This window comes from Pezoporus flaviventris, unplaced genomic scaffold (assembly GCF_033815535.1).
Source record: "Pezoporus flaviventris isolate CSIRO_AGI_PZ_B2104156 unplaced genomic scaffold, CSIRO_AGI_Pfla_v1 ptg000158l, whole genome shotgun sequence".
Lineage (NCBI taxonomy): Eukaryota > Metazoa > Chordata > Aves > Psittaciformes > Psittacidae > Pezoporus > Pezoporus flaviventris.
This window is the reverse complement of record NW_026892706.1, coordinates 868,248-882,707: the sequence shown is the minus strand read 5'-3', so window position 1 is coordinate 882,707 and position 14,460 is coordinate 868,248. Positions and strand designations below refer to the sequence as shown.

General features: G+C 43.5%; 1 protein-coding gene across 4 annotated transcripts in view; it reads right to left on the bottom strand.

The window, feature by feature from the left end:
- The window catches only part of ASPSCR1 (ASPSCR1 tether for SLC2A4, UBX domain containing), a 38,527-nt gene that overhangs the window by 11,357 nt on the left and 12,710 nt on the right, over window positions 1-14,460 (bottom strand). For all 4 annotated transcript variants that reach the window (XM_061479937.1, XM_061479934.1, XM_061479935.1 and 1 more), the window contains exons 8-12: window positions 10,952-11,091; window positions 8,569-8,650; window positions 6,959-7,025; window positions 6,002-6,064; window positions 5,648-5,700 (exon numbers count right to left, since the gene is read on the bottom strand). In XM_061479937.1, the coding sequence (XP_061335921.1) occupies window positions 5,648-5,700; window positions 6,002-6,064; window positions 6,959-7,025; window positions 8,569-8,650; window positions 10,952-11,091 (405 nt within the window). The remainder of the gene's footprint in view (window positions 1-5,647; window positions 5,701-6,001; window positions 6,065-6,958; window positions 7,026-8,568; window positions 8,651-10,951; window positions 11,092-14,460) is intronic.

Here is a 14,460-nt window from a genome sequence, read left to right as displayed (position 1 = left end):
TGAATTTCTCTGCTCCTCTAACAAAATAATTCCCCTGCTGTTTCTTGCCAATCCAGTGACACATCTTCACTTATTGCTAAACCTCTACTCTGCTCACCTCACTGGAGCAGTGTTGCGAGCCTCAAGCATTTGGGTCAAATCATGCACTCAATTCCAGTGCCCAGGGCCCCACAACCAAGCTAAAGTCTCCCAGAATAGAACTTGATATTTTTAAAGAACAGCTCAATTACAACAATGCTCTCCTGCTCCTTGCACCATGAACTCTATTTTGCAAGTCAGCTCTGAAGAACTGGGTGGGTTTTCCTAATTGTGGGGATAAGCTTTCGAAATCAGGAGCATTTTGAAATCTCACAGTGAATGGGCATAGGTGAATACAGGTGAATGCCTACAGCTGCGTACACATTTCCAACCATCTGAGGCTTCTGCACCAAATGGACTAAGGCAACAAGCTGCACCAGGAGCAAAAACTTTGCACAGTTCATAACTGGAGAAGGAGAAAAAAAAATAATAAAGTGAGTTCTTTAAAGTCACTATGCACTTTAGCAAGGTCCCCTGGAGGAAAAGTCTGCTTGGGTCCATTGGCATAACTGCATTAGCCAACTCTTGTAGAGCTAACTGATGCGTGTGAACAAAACCTTTACTTTCACAGAGCTGAAATTTGGTGTGCCATTTCATGTGTATTAGTCCGTTACCATTCAATCTATAGGGTAATTGAGTCAATACAGGAAGTGCTATCGGGTCAGGTAAAATGCCAAAGTAGCCCACTTCCAGCAGTACACAAGGATGTTAAGAACAAGTGTACACAGGTCACAAGTTCATTCATTCCAGCCAGTATCCTGTCTCCAACCACAACCAAAACAACCTAAAAAAAACAGATGTGCAGAGGAGTATCCCTGCTCTTTCCCCTAATAATATTAGCTAGCAATGATTTTCAGTCCAGAAGCTTCCTGACATGGCTCAAGAGAGGTTCAAGAGAGACTCACAGTCAATATCTTCTTTGCACTTGTCCAAATTCCTCTGGAACCAGTACATACTTGTAGTATGCAGGACCCTGTGACAAGAAATTCTACACCTTGGTTTTCTGTTGCATGAACAACTACGTTCTTCTATCCCCTTGATGCCGCTCACTCCTTCCCTGGACAGAGCAAGAAATAAATCCCTTCCAGTTTCTCCTTGATATGTCATTTCTTTCCCAATCATATCTTCTGCAGACTGACAAGCCCTAGCCTACTCAGTCTTTCTCTATGCAAGAGCCATTCCACACATCTGATGATCCCCATTTCCCTTTACTGCATCCTTCCCAGCTCCTTTTTAAGATGAGACCAGATCTGCAAATATTACTCAAGATGCAAGCAAACCCTGGTTTCATCCAGTGATGCTCTTCATTTTGTTATCTACTTTGTTCTGAATACTTTGGGTTTGAAAAGGAGGTCATTTCAATTTTGACTATTCAGTGATGAGCTGATGATTCATCACCTTGCTCCATGGCAATGAGAACCAACCCAACAGGTCACTGAGATGCATATGATACATATGATATGATACATATGATATGATATGATACATATGCATATGCTTACTAAACTGTTCTTATCTCAACCCGTGGGAGTTGCATTCTTTTGATTCTCCTCTCCGTCCCTCCGAGAGCAGGGGGAGGGCAAGAAAGGGGGGGAAGTGAGCGAACGAATTACCTGACTGGGTTTAAACCACGACAAGTTCAAATTATTTTTCCCAGCACATGCATCACTGCATTTACATACACTGAACCAGGTGGCTAAGAAGAAAATGCCAAGTCATACAACCGTTGGGAAATGTAGTAACCTCTCAAAACATCACGTTACAATCCCTAACAAATGTGAAGCACGAGGTTTGTCTTTGCACATTTTACAAATAATTGTAATGATCCTGTACTCTTAGATTATGTTTAAAAAATCCACTTTTCTTCAAGCATACCCAAATTCTCAACACAAGCACTTTTTACACACAGTTTAGTCAGACTGCACTGGGATTACATGTTGCATGGAAAAAAATAATTCTTAAATAAAGTTTGGATTTGCCACCCTTTGTCTTAATCAGATGCTGTTGTTCTGTGTTCACACAGAGGAAGTGGGAAAAGAGAAAAATTATTCCTTAAACCAGTCAATTTGCAGGAGAATGTCCAGCTTTCGAGCACTGTACCTTGGACAGTCAGTTCTGTCCTAACATCAGCTCTGCACCTCTGCTGTGCAACACCACAAACACTTCAGTCTCGGGACAGACACCACACATGGAGGATGCTTGACAGGAAAACTGACCAGGTTCTCCATCAGGTTGTGATTTCTAAAGGAATCTGAAAGACTGAAAGTCTGAAAGACAAATCCGGGTCTCTACAGAGCACTAATGTAACACATGTGTATGTCCCAGTGAGCTGCTGCAAGGAATGAATTCCACACTACATGTCACAACTAGGAAACTGGGAACTTCCCACAAGTGTAATAAGCACAAGTAACAGTGCCAGGTACAGAACAAAGGCTTTAACGCAGCAAATGAAGCACAACTCCTGCCAGAAGGTTTCAAAGACAGGGACATGTAATTATTTCTGTGGTGTTTCACAGAACAAGTTATGTTTCAGAAGACATCCAGAGAAACATTAGATGTCTGTTGGGGGCAAGGGGTAAATATAGGTGAGAAGATTTTGAACTTTATTTGGAAGACAGACCAAAGCTAAGGACTAACAAGGACTGGATACAGCATCAGAGGCTGGATGAATAGGAGGCACATACAGGTCAGCAAAGGTGGTGCTGCATTCAAGTTCGTTGAAAAGGCAGAGACACGCCCTTTTCCTTGTGGAATGAGTATGGTTTGCAAAGGATTTAGAAGCTAACTAAAAAAGAAGAGGAAGACAACAGTCACAGGAGATCTCAAGGTAGTAAGGACAGGCACGTGAGCAGACAGGGTGTTTCCCACCAGTGACAGAAACAATGGAAGAAAGCTGCATCAGAAAAGTAATACCTTGAATTCAAAGGAGCAACAAAAGATCCAATAGAAAAGGAACTGAGAATAGGATAAAGGTTGATTACAGAGGCAGATTGTGAGCCTTCGGCATCTAGGATGCACTTAACAAAACAAAAAGGAAAGCCCATCTTAAAGGAAAAATAAATAGTGTCAAAACTTGAAATCCATGAGATGCTAGAGGAAAATATAGCATACTGGGTGGGGGACAACATCACTTCCTATAGAGACACTGAAAAGAACACCGGATATTTTGTAGGGGCACAAGTCTTAAGGCTAAGGTAGGAAATACAGAAACACATCCCAGCCAAATCTTAGAAAAAGACAGAAGAAAAAACATTTCATGCAGGAAACCTCTGTTGGTGAGAGATGCAGAGACAGCATGCTTTGGAAAGGCGAAATAAGCATTCCAAAGAGCATGACAAAAAACATGTAAATGAACTGTAGGTGAGGGATGTGCTCAGACATGACAGCTTAGGACCAAAAGAAGAGACTGAGAAGGAAGAAGGCTGTGAGTAGTGTGGTGTATCAGAGCAGTCTGTGCTAGTCCCAGCTCTCGGGCTGCTTCCTTTGCCTCAGAACTGCTAACGAGTGCAGACCATTTTTCATTATCTGCTGTTCCTCTGAAAGTTTTCCAAATGCATCATTAGCAGTGCAGCCACAGCAGCTTCCCCTTCGTGGTATTTCTCAGAATCTGAACACAAGATTTGTCCTTTGCTTTTCCCATCATGGTTACCATGTGTGTCTTGAGACAGTGTTTTGGGTGGCAGATGTGGGTGAGATGGCTCAAATCAGAGGAAGCTGGAGAACTGCCTTCATGTCCGAATGGTAAAATCTCCTGGCTCAAAGATACAAAGTGCTTTCCACTGGCATTTTCATTATTAGTTAAAATATACAAAATGGCTTTCACAGTATCACAGTATGCTAGAGATTGGAAGGGACCTCGAAAGATCATCTAGTCCGATCCCCCTGCCGGAGCAGGAACACCTAGATAATGTTACACAGGAATGTGTCCAGGTGGGTTTTGAATGTCTCCAGGGAAGGAGACTCCACAACCTCCCTGGGCAGCCTGTTCCAGTGTTCCATCACTCTCGCTGAGAAGAAGTTTCTTCTCAAGTTTAAGTGGAACCTCTTGTGTTCTTTGAAAAGAAAAATCGTTGTTCTCCCCACCCACAATGACATTGTCTTACCAACACAACCATAGTCCCATTCCTGTTGGTGGAAGCACATCCATGCACTGCCCATTCAAACAGAGGCCATGGTCAAGTAGAGCACAGGGAGGCTGGTAAAAGCAGAGAGCCCTCGGGCTGTGAAGCTGGATGGAGGCCAAAAGCAACTGCACAGCAATTCCTGAGCCACACAACCAAAGAGGGCTGAGATCCCCAAGAAGCTCCAGGCTCCCTAGGAAGCTAAGCCTGTCACAGGCATGGTGACAATACAAGGAACTCCAGCATCAACAAAACCACTCCCAAAACTTCAAATTTCAGGAAGTAATTCTTAGCAGGGTATTAGGAAGGGGAGACACTTCCCACTGTGAACACAGAGATCCACACTTTGCTTTCCTGAATATTCATTAGTCTAAAAAAGAGCTGCACGTGTATCTCTTCCAAATGACCTGGTCAGGAAGTTGTGGAATTTGGAAAGCTCCATTAAAAACAACTTCAGAGGCATGCTAATCCCTACCTGATTCACCATGCTGTCTGACAAGTGCTTTCTCTGTCCCTCTCCTGCCCCACCCCTTCTGCTTCCTTGGGAAGCATCTCACTGCGGTCTGTCTGGCCCTGTCACCTGCAGCCATCTCCAGTGCCTCTTTACAAACTCCGTGTTGTTCTGAATAACAGCACATTTAAAAAGGGTGAGGCTGGGGCAAAGTCACTGGCCAAAATTACTCTATCAGTCTCTTAATACATGCGTAATTACACAGCCAACGGTCTCTGGCCAGAGACTTCAAGTCCACCTTATTGGATATTTGCAAAAAACCTTCAAGAGTCTGGATGTCTAAAGCAGACTTTCAGCCTTGGAGAAGAGTTACACACAGAGAGTACGCGTTCCTCCACGTACAAGGTGGCTTAAAATAGATTCTCACAGTGATTAACAATTAACAAAAAGCTCAAATTTTTGTCTAATATGGCCTCTAGCTCCTGCTACAGAAATTGAAAAGTTACCTATCCAAATCCTGTCTCCCATCTCTTACTATACTAAGATACAACTGAGTATACTAAGTTATATATACATAAATGTATACTAAGTTAGTATATAAGTATACTATATATAGTATATATAGTGTGTATATATATACTATATATATACTATAACTATACTATCCAACTAAGATACAGCAACCTTACCTTAGCTCAGCTCTTGTAACAATGTTTCAAGGTTAAATACAGTTCACAATCCGCAAGGCAATAGCATTTGTATGAAACAATGTGATCCCCCCACCTCTGACACAATATGCCAGTGCATACTGTTGCACAAGGTGGACCTCTTCTGGTGAGGAGCTTGTGCTCCAAAACACCTGGTTCCATTAGCCCTGGCTAAGCAGAAGCCTACAGGGATCACAGCATGATACAGCTTTGTTTCAAGGTAACTAAAGCACATGGCAGGGTCAAGGGGAGCAGCAAGTCAGAGAGATACACACACGTTGAGCACTTACCTCCAAGAGCGTCAAACTTTCATCATTCAAGATGGTTCTGGGAGGTGCAACAACTGAAGTTAAAAAACAAGTTACAAAACAGGACCACCCAAGAAGCAAAACAATAAATACAGCAGCTATGGGAGGGACTGCTGCTTATTAAAGCAGTGACGCATTCACACTGCCCACACAGGCTTCTTGCTAGGCACAAGCACAAAGTGCCTGAGTGAGCAGGTTACACCTTTGCACTCTGAGGCTGTATTTAGGGAAGAAATTCTTCCCCAGGTGCCTCAAGGCATTAAAAGATCCCATATGCACCACAGCTAGGAATAGGCTTTGTAAAGTAAGGCCAAATATTACCAACAGCACACTCACACAAGTAAAATGGCAACTCTGCATCTGCAAGATGGCTTCTTACAAAGGCTCTCAAAATGCCAACTGTGGAAAAAAGAAAGAAAGGTTTGCTGAACTAGGTTTGCTTCTTCAGATGCAGGGCAAAAAGGATACCCTGTAACAGCTGCTGATAACCTTTTCCTTAAAGGAACACTTTTACTACTACAAATATCTTGAACAACAACAAAAAAAAAACAACCAAAAACACACAAAACCCCCCAAACAAAGCTGGACTGGTTGCTCCCTAGGCAAATTTAAGGATACCAGTGAAGTTCTCCTAGGAAATCCAACAGCAGCTGTAAGATTTGCAGAGCCCAGCCAGGTGAGACTCTGGTAACTAATTATTAGTTCTTGTTCCATACAAAAGTACTAAAAACAACCCCCCTCACTGTAGGTAAGCATCAATGCCAGCAGAGAATGAGGGGATCTCCACTGCAATAGGAAGAGCTACTTGGTGTATGGTCTGGCCACCTTTTGTGAACTGATAGAGGCAGAAAGGTTCATCCCATTATTACAGTAGGTAAAGCTTCTTTTTCTTCTTCCTGGTTTGGGGTTTATTTCAGATTGGGACAAGGGGGTGGTGCTGGTTTCATAGAGGAGGTGTCCAAACTCATCTCAGTAACACACTATTTGGACACAAGCAACGGGATATCAGAGGGGACAGTTTCCTGACTGCAAGTATTTCACCACCAAGCAGGCTGACAGTCTCAGCCAAGCAGTCCTGGAAATAAACTCCCCTTAGCTAAATTAATCCCTCCAGATTCCTCACCCCATTCAGGGGCCCTGTAAGGACAGCATAACCAGCTACTGTTGCTTTTTCAGAGCAGTATTACTTCCATGGACAGCAGAAAGATCTGTTCAGAGCCATGCCCTTCTATCATGCAACTGATCGGTGATAAGACGTCAGCTGCAGCTACACAGACTGGAGACTGCTCTTACCAGTTTCACTAGGATGGAAGAACCCCTGTAGAACATAACGGTCTGGAAAACGGACTCTCAGCACCACCTAAATCAAAAGCAAAGCACATCAGGTGAATTATTATGGCTGTACTGTAACATCCCTCCTTGGCTTAGAATTGGTGAGCAAGGTGGGGTCTGGGGGTTTTGGCTGGTAGGTTGTTTGGTTATTTTTAAATTGGGAGATTTGAGATATTTCCATTACAGGAGTAGAACAGCATACTGGCAGCTCCTCAAAGAACATGGGCTGTCTGTCTTTCAAAGGCTGTAAGAGAGTTGATCTATAGCAACAGCATGATGTACAATGCAGCAGAACTCAGAGAGCAGGAGCGTCCTGCCTAAGTGATGTACAAAGAAGAAAGTTACACATGGACAGGTACAGACAGCGCTATCAGTATCCTCAAGTGTCCATAGCAGCAGGAATCCTCCTGCCATATGTCTGAAGTAATTCTTACCATTCTATTTCCAGCACTGGTCAAAAATACTTAACTTGGGAACTTAATCTCATACTGCTTTGCAGTAAGTAACCAAAGACAAAAACGGCATTAGGACTGCATTTATAAAGTAAGATATCTCCAATCTGAAACATCTTATTATTTAGCCTGCAGTCAGATACTTTCAAAATATAAGTCTACAGAGGAGAGGCTAATCAGAAAGCTCAGTCATTCATAGAATCATAGAATAGTCAGGGTTGGAAAAGACCTTAAGATCATCAAGTTCCAACCCCCCTGCCATGGGCAGGGACTCCTCACACTAAACCATGCCACCCAAGGCTCTGTCCAACCTGGCCTTGAACACCGCCAGGGATGGAGCATTCACAGCCTCCCTGGACAACCCATTCCAATGCCTCACCACCCTAACAGGAAACCATTTCTTCCTTATATCCAAACTAAACTTCCCCTGTTTAAGTCTTAACCCGTTACCCCTTGTCCTATCACTACAGTCCCTAATGAGCAGTCCCTCCCCAGCATCCCTATAGCCCCCCTTCAGATACTGGAAGGCTGCTATGAGGTCTCCACGCAGCCTTCTCCAGGCTGAACAGCCCCAACTTCCTCAGCCTGTCTTCATACGGGAGGTGCTCCAGTCCCTGATCATCCTCGTGGCCTCCTCTGGACTTGTTTCAACAGTTCCATGGCCTTTTTGTGTTGAGGACACCAGAACTGCACACAATGCTCCAGGTGAGGTCTCACAAGAGCAGAGTAGAGGGGCAGGATCACCTCCTTCGACCTGCTGGTCACGCTCCTTTTCATGCAGCTCAGGATATGGTTGGCTTTCTGGGCTGCGAGCACACACTGAAGCCAGCTCATGTTCATTTTCTCATCATTCATTCATGTGTGCACAACATAAGGGGTTTGAAACATCTGGAACAAAATCAAAGGAGATAGATTGCCTGCCCCCACCCGTGTCACTACAGGACAGCTGATTTTATGTGGCACAACTGTTGTGCAAGTCCCACAAGCAATAAACAGGGACAGAAATTTGAAGTGTCTTCCTGTAAGTAGCTCAAGGTCCTGTTATCACAACTGATTCCCAAAGTTACTCAACCCCCGAGCCTGTACTAGCCAGAGGGACCGGAAAAGAACAAAGGCTACCTTTGGGTAACGCTCTAACTTTTCCTTCAGCTGAGCCTCCCTCAGGGATTTTGTCATCAGTGGAGCTTCTTCCAGGCGTTTCCTAGATATATGGGAAGAAGACAAGCTGTCACTTCTGTAACCAGCAGAGTTGATGAGAATGCTCAATTGTTCTGTGTCTCTCTCTCAGCATTTTCCCAACCTTCTATGGCTCCTATCCCAGAATCTCATATATAGAACTACTGAGCATCAGCAAAAATACTATATAACATTAATGTACAAGTTTTAAAATAAGTTCACTAGAGCAGATGCCAGAGAAGTTATTAAGAAAAGCACAGGAATGTTTGCTTACACTACCCAAGAAGAGACAGAATTATTAATCCCGTAAAACAGTGCCTAAGTTGGATGTAATTACTCCAGGGAGCAAGAAGAGCTACTGAAGCTGTAAAACAATGCTAGCACAAGAAATTAATGGGTATTAGTTAGCTACAAGGAAACAAGAAGAGAAGTTTCAGATCATTCAAGAACTGGCACTGCAGACTGATGTCTTAAAAGGAGTAGTGGGTGAAAACAAAATTTAAAATGAAACAATGAATTCAAGAAAACAATTATATATTTTCCTGTAAGTGAAGAAATAAGGTTAGACCAAACAGATTCGATGCTCAGCTTTAGACCTTCTTCCTTGGTCACACTTAATTCTGAATAATCAATTTACGAGGCTAGATTGTGGTGAAACATTTGATCTTGTAATTCTGCACAACCATTTGCAAGTTAATCTCTTACACCTATACAATTTGAAGTATCTTGGGAATAGCTGCTGAACAAAACAAGTATAGACTTAACCGAGCATGCCCAGACTGTCAGCTGGTACAGCATATCCCAAGATACTGTGGAAGTGCCAGCTCCCTTCCCTCTTTGTGTACCAAATACTGATCCACACAAATTTCCAGCTCTTCACAAAGTCAGAATTAAATTCTAATTGCATTTAAAATACTGCACTATGTGCAGCGAGTTTTTGGTAAGATTTGCTACGTGAGATCAGAAGCCAACTGGTATCAGATTCATGTGTAACTTGCTTTTATTTTTACCTGTGTCTGTGAGGGGCAAATGCATTTACAAGCATCAGCGAATTTGGAAATTAGGGTTTTTTCTGGTTTTTTTTTTGAGAGTGCTGTATTCCAGTAACCCCCAAACAAATGATCCTACCTTTGTACCAATAAATATTCTAGACCTACAAATTGCAGAATTTTCAGGCCAATCTGTGATTTCATGTGGATTTCAACAGCCTTTGGGGAAAAAAATCAACTCTAAGTAAGAATTTCAAATCAGACCTGGTTAGAGTGTGAAGCAGGCTGTCCCATAGTCTCAGAGAATGCTTGTAATGTTTAAAGGAATGTTATGACTCACTTGAAACTAAATACATTCACGAAATTGATTTCTTCAGGAAAATACAAACAGCAAACTGCTGCTGTGATGGGGAGGCTAGTTTATCTTAATCTGGATTTTTAGCCCAGAAGTGGAGTAAGAGTAAAATCATGAAAATTTCACAGCAAGCTACTTGAACAGTGAGATGCATAGTTAGTCCAGCTTCCTATACTTCTTCCCCTTCTTTGTGTGTGTTCCAAACATTCTCATGTGACTAAATTTGATTTCACTTTATTTCCATTTAAGTAACATCTCAAAGTTGGTCTTTTCTGTTAAAATATAAGGTGTTTCTTAACGGCTGAAAATGCTACTAGTTACTACTGTAGTTACTGAGAGTTATTCCTATGAAGCTGGATTATTGTATTCACATATTTAGCCATCAAAAGTTACAATTTCTATTCATTTCATTCCTACTTAAGTTAATGTAAAGTCAGTTCAAAACAGATAGCATGAGCTCACTGCCACTTTGGGCCTCTAGTAAGAGCACATCTCACTACAAAGCCAGTGGCTCCTCTTTCAGAAGAACAGAGGAGGAAAGAAATAAAATGTGGTGGGGTGTTAAGTGGCTTTGAGTAACTCCCTGAAATGCAGAACACAGGAATTTTTCTTCTAATCCTTTCTCAGTGGGGGCCCACCCTCATTTGCCTGAGGTTCTCAGATAAACTTATCCCCACATCAGACCCACAGACACTTCGGGATGGAAGTTTCAACATCCACATGAAAACATTATCCCATGCACAAGCGCTCAACTGATTCACACAAAAACACAAGTCCTATCACAGCAACAGGACATTGCCCTTAAACTCAAATGGCATAAAAGGCAGAGATTTGCAGTGCTGATCATTAATTCATTAATTCCACACCCAGTAACTTATCTACAACCCTTTACCCAGAGATCACAGCCAGCTATAGGCAGTGTCACTCTGCTCAACAAAAGCAAATGAAGCAGTCTCAAGTAGGCAGCAGGAAGGGAACTTGCCTCTCACTCTGCAGCTGTGCCAAGCGTTTCTGCACATCATCCACTGTGACTTCAAAAAACTCATCAGGAAGCTCTTCTGGGCCAGCAGGAAGTGGTTCCAGAAGGTCCAGGTGACATAAAAGTGGCTCTCGGTCTACAGGCTACAAAATAAAAATGAGTTTCAATTAGTTTCAAACGCATTGCTATGCTTATGCTGTACGGGTCCTGGAAAAAAAGGAAAAGGACAATATTTGCAAATTGGTGTGGAAATCATGTCAGTAGGATCAGACTAATGACATAGAGGTTGGCAGTGTTGTCATTCTTTATTGTTGATAGAGCATGGGGCACAACTCCCCTCAGTAGGCAGCAGCAATCTGTTGTCAGAGAAGTCATGGCCCAGCAGTGACCTGCTCTCCACCATCAGTGTAGGAAGCCCAGAGTAGTACCCTCAGCAGTCATCTAATGTAAGAAGAGATAACTCCCTTCCACATAGTGCCTGTAGAATCCCTTCACTTACAATACAGTATTTTGCAGCTGAATCATATTTCTAGCTAGTTACAAGCTCGTTACAAGTACTCAGGAATCACCCCTGTCCCAAAATCATAAGCTCTCTCTGCTCTACTCCAAAATTTTTTCAGTACATAATCACTTCCTGACTATTCTATAACTTACACAGGTGTCATACTTCATACTACAGAATATAAGCTGTCCCTTAAGTTTTCACCTGCTGTGCATTCCTGTTTCACATGGTATCTTCTGTTCTCTTTGCTTCACATCCTCTTCCACAGAATCAATGGCACTAGCTCCCAACCAGGGTTCACTCCATTTCTTCTCACTCTGGAGAGCAATGCTGTGTTTTGGTTAAGGCAGTTTCTGACCTGAGTTCTCTGAACTGAGCCACTGCAGGGTTTCATTGTACATGTTGCAAATTTTTAACTTGGCTTCCAGATGCAGGAAGCTCCCCTGGACAGTGAAACCCCTTTTGTTTTGTACTTACAAAGTACTTAGCACTGAAATCAGCCTTTGGTGTAGGCAAAGTGGGCAGATGCAAGGAACAGTTCACTGTATGTATTAGCTACAATAAAGGCACTTAATCCATTTATCAGCAATTTTCCCTATGCCCCAGTTGCTGAGCAGCACACAGTCTTCAGCCAGCCAAGATACCGCTTACCAGCGCTGCCCTGCTCAGCTCCCCCTTCCAGAGCCCCCCATGTCGCAGTGGGCATCGTGAGGGCAAACCCTGAGGACAGGGTCCTGGCTTAGGACTGTGGTCACACTTATTAAAAAAACCAACGAAACCCAACACCAAGACTCACAACCCCTGAAAACCCCAAACCAAAACCCCACTCCACCCTCCCACCCTATGAGACAAACAGCATCTGCAGTCTCTGAAGGGAGAACATTATGTGTCCCTCCCAATTTAGAAGAGATCTGAGACTGGCTACTACCCTTATATAAAAAGCAGCACCTGTGGCAGTATGCGAATATAAACCACTACCAGAGTCGAATACACAAGAGGCAGTTACACCTATTGGCTCTTCAACAATTCAAGCTCTTTAAATCACAGAAATGTTTAAGCACACAGCATTTGAAAAACAAGCAGCCAGGAGCACTGTGGGCTGCAGGCACTGCAGGGCAAGCGGCGCACGGCTGAAGAGCCCCACAAGAACAAATACTCTGACAGTTAATACAGCACTGCCATGGAGTCAACTGCCAGCCTAACCCCAGGCTCTGTGAACAAACCTGATGCTCATTTCTTCTCCCTTTATTCCCTCATATATTCTTCCAAGTCTCCCACATGTTCCATCCGCTCTCCCTTCCCCCAGGCACAGGCCCCTTGGGAACAGGAGTCTCCCTCAGTTGTCAAAGGGACAACACAAATTACAAGGCAATGTTCACTCTGCTGTGGGCACTAAAGGGTAATTTAAGAAATTAAAAGAGGAGGTTGTGTGGGTGGGACCAGGGCTACTTTTAGAAAGTTGAGCAGGGTCAGCTCTAACCAGCGGGTGAAGGAGCCTTATTGCAGCTTTCCTGGGGCCGGGGGGATGCCCAACACTGCGGGAGGGATCCTGAGCATGCAGAGACACCCCCTGGGAAAGGGGCTGTTGCACACTGGTCACAACTACTGCCCACAGCTGCTTCAGTAAGGCCAGAGGAGAATCAGCTGGGGCTCCCCGAGACTCAGGAGTACTTCAATCTCCTCAAACAGGCTGAAGTTTCATTTCATTCTGAACACACAGACTGAAAATAGACAAAAAACAGACTGAGCAAGACATATCCTATGATCCTATGGCATGTTGTGAAGGGTGCTGGGATACAACGGAGAGAATTCCAGTGTCTGCATTAGCAAATCCTAAACTTAGCATTTAGTATTGGCTCTAGCAGGCACTTCAGCTAATGCTAACAGCAGCAGGATTCCACAGGAAAAGCATCAGTCGCTGCCCAAAGCACAGCAGTAGCTAAAGACTTCAGTCAAGACATCAGAAATCACAAGATAGCCAAAGGTAGACATACACTCCAGTCCTAAGCGTTCACCCCTCTTCCTTGCTGCGGGTTTACTGCTCCGGACCACTGCACGTTACAACTGTCAGTCAAGCCTCGCTTTCCACACGTTGTCATTTATCAGATAGGTCTCCATTGCCAGCAAGGTACTAAAATGGGCAGTCAGGAACCTCCTCTCTAGAGCCATTCCCCAGCCAACCAGAACTACCTACACAACATGATACAAAATCCACTACTTCCCAGACGTAAACACCCATTCCTGACCTCCAGCTTACATCCAGCCAGATGTCCCCATGCATCCCCTGCAGCCTACCTGTGCTGGCCCTGCACAGACACACGCTCCTTGAGCTCCAAGTGCGCTATTTTATCCACTTTCCAAGCCAACACCAAATGCTGGTATCATAATTTCCAGACCAAGACACGTTACCTATCTACTACTTAACATGAAGAAACATACTTTCCTGTACAAAGGAGCAGATCTGTGCATGCCTAACCACACCGCAAAAAAACCAAACCATCACAATTAAAAGTAAGAATTTCCTAACATTAAATGTTCAGCTAACCCCCAATATCAGAGTGAGAACTCTGCAGACAGCTCTAATGAGTGAGGGTTTGGAAAGATAATTCAGGTATTTTGAGATTGTTTTTCAGAGTTTCTGCAACTCAATTCCAAAACTGCACAATGGGGTCTGATCAGAGAAGGGCAGCACAGTGTCTACTAAGCCCTGCTTAGCAGCCAAAAGATCTCTGATCTGAGGATGCAGAGGCTGCCACATCATATCATCATCATATCTCTTCTGCCGTGTATTTGCACCCCATGTAATTTACATCTTGCATCCTTACAGACATAAGAAACACTCTTCAGACAGAAAGAGGAATCCATCCATTCCTACTGCTTTACCAGTTCTCTTTCCCTGGAGTCCAGCCATCACCCTGTTCCTTTTTCTTCATCCATTACCATTTGCTTGCTGAGGTATTCCAACAAGGCCTTTCTCAATCTGAGCCTTCTTTTAATGTGTCACCAACAA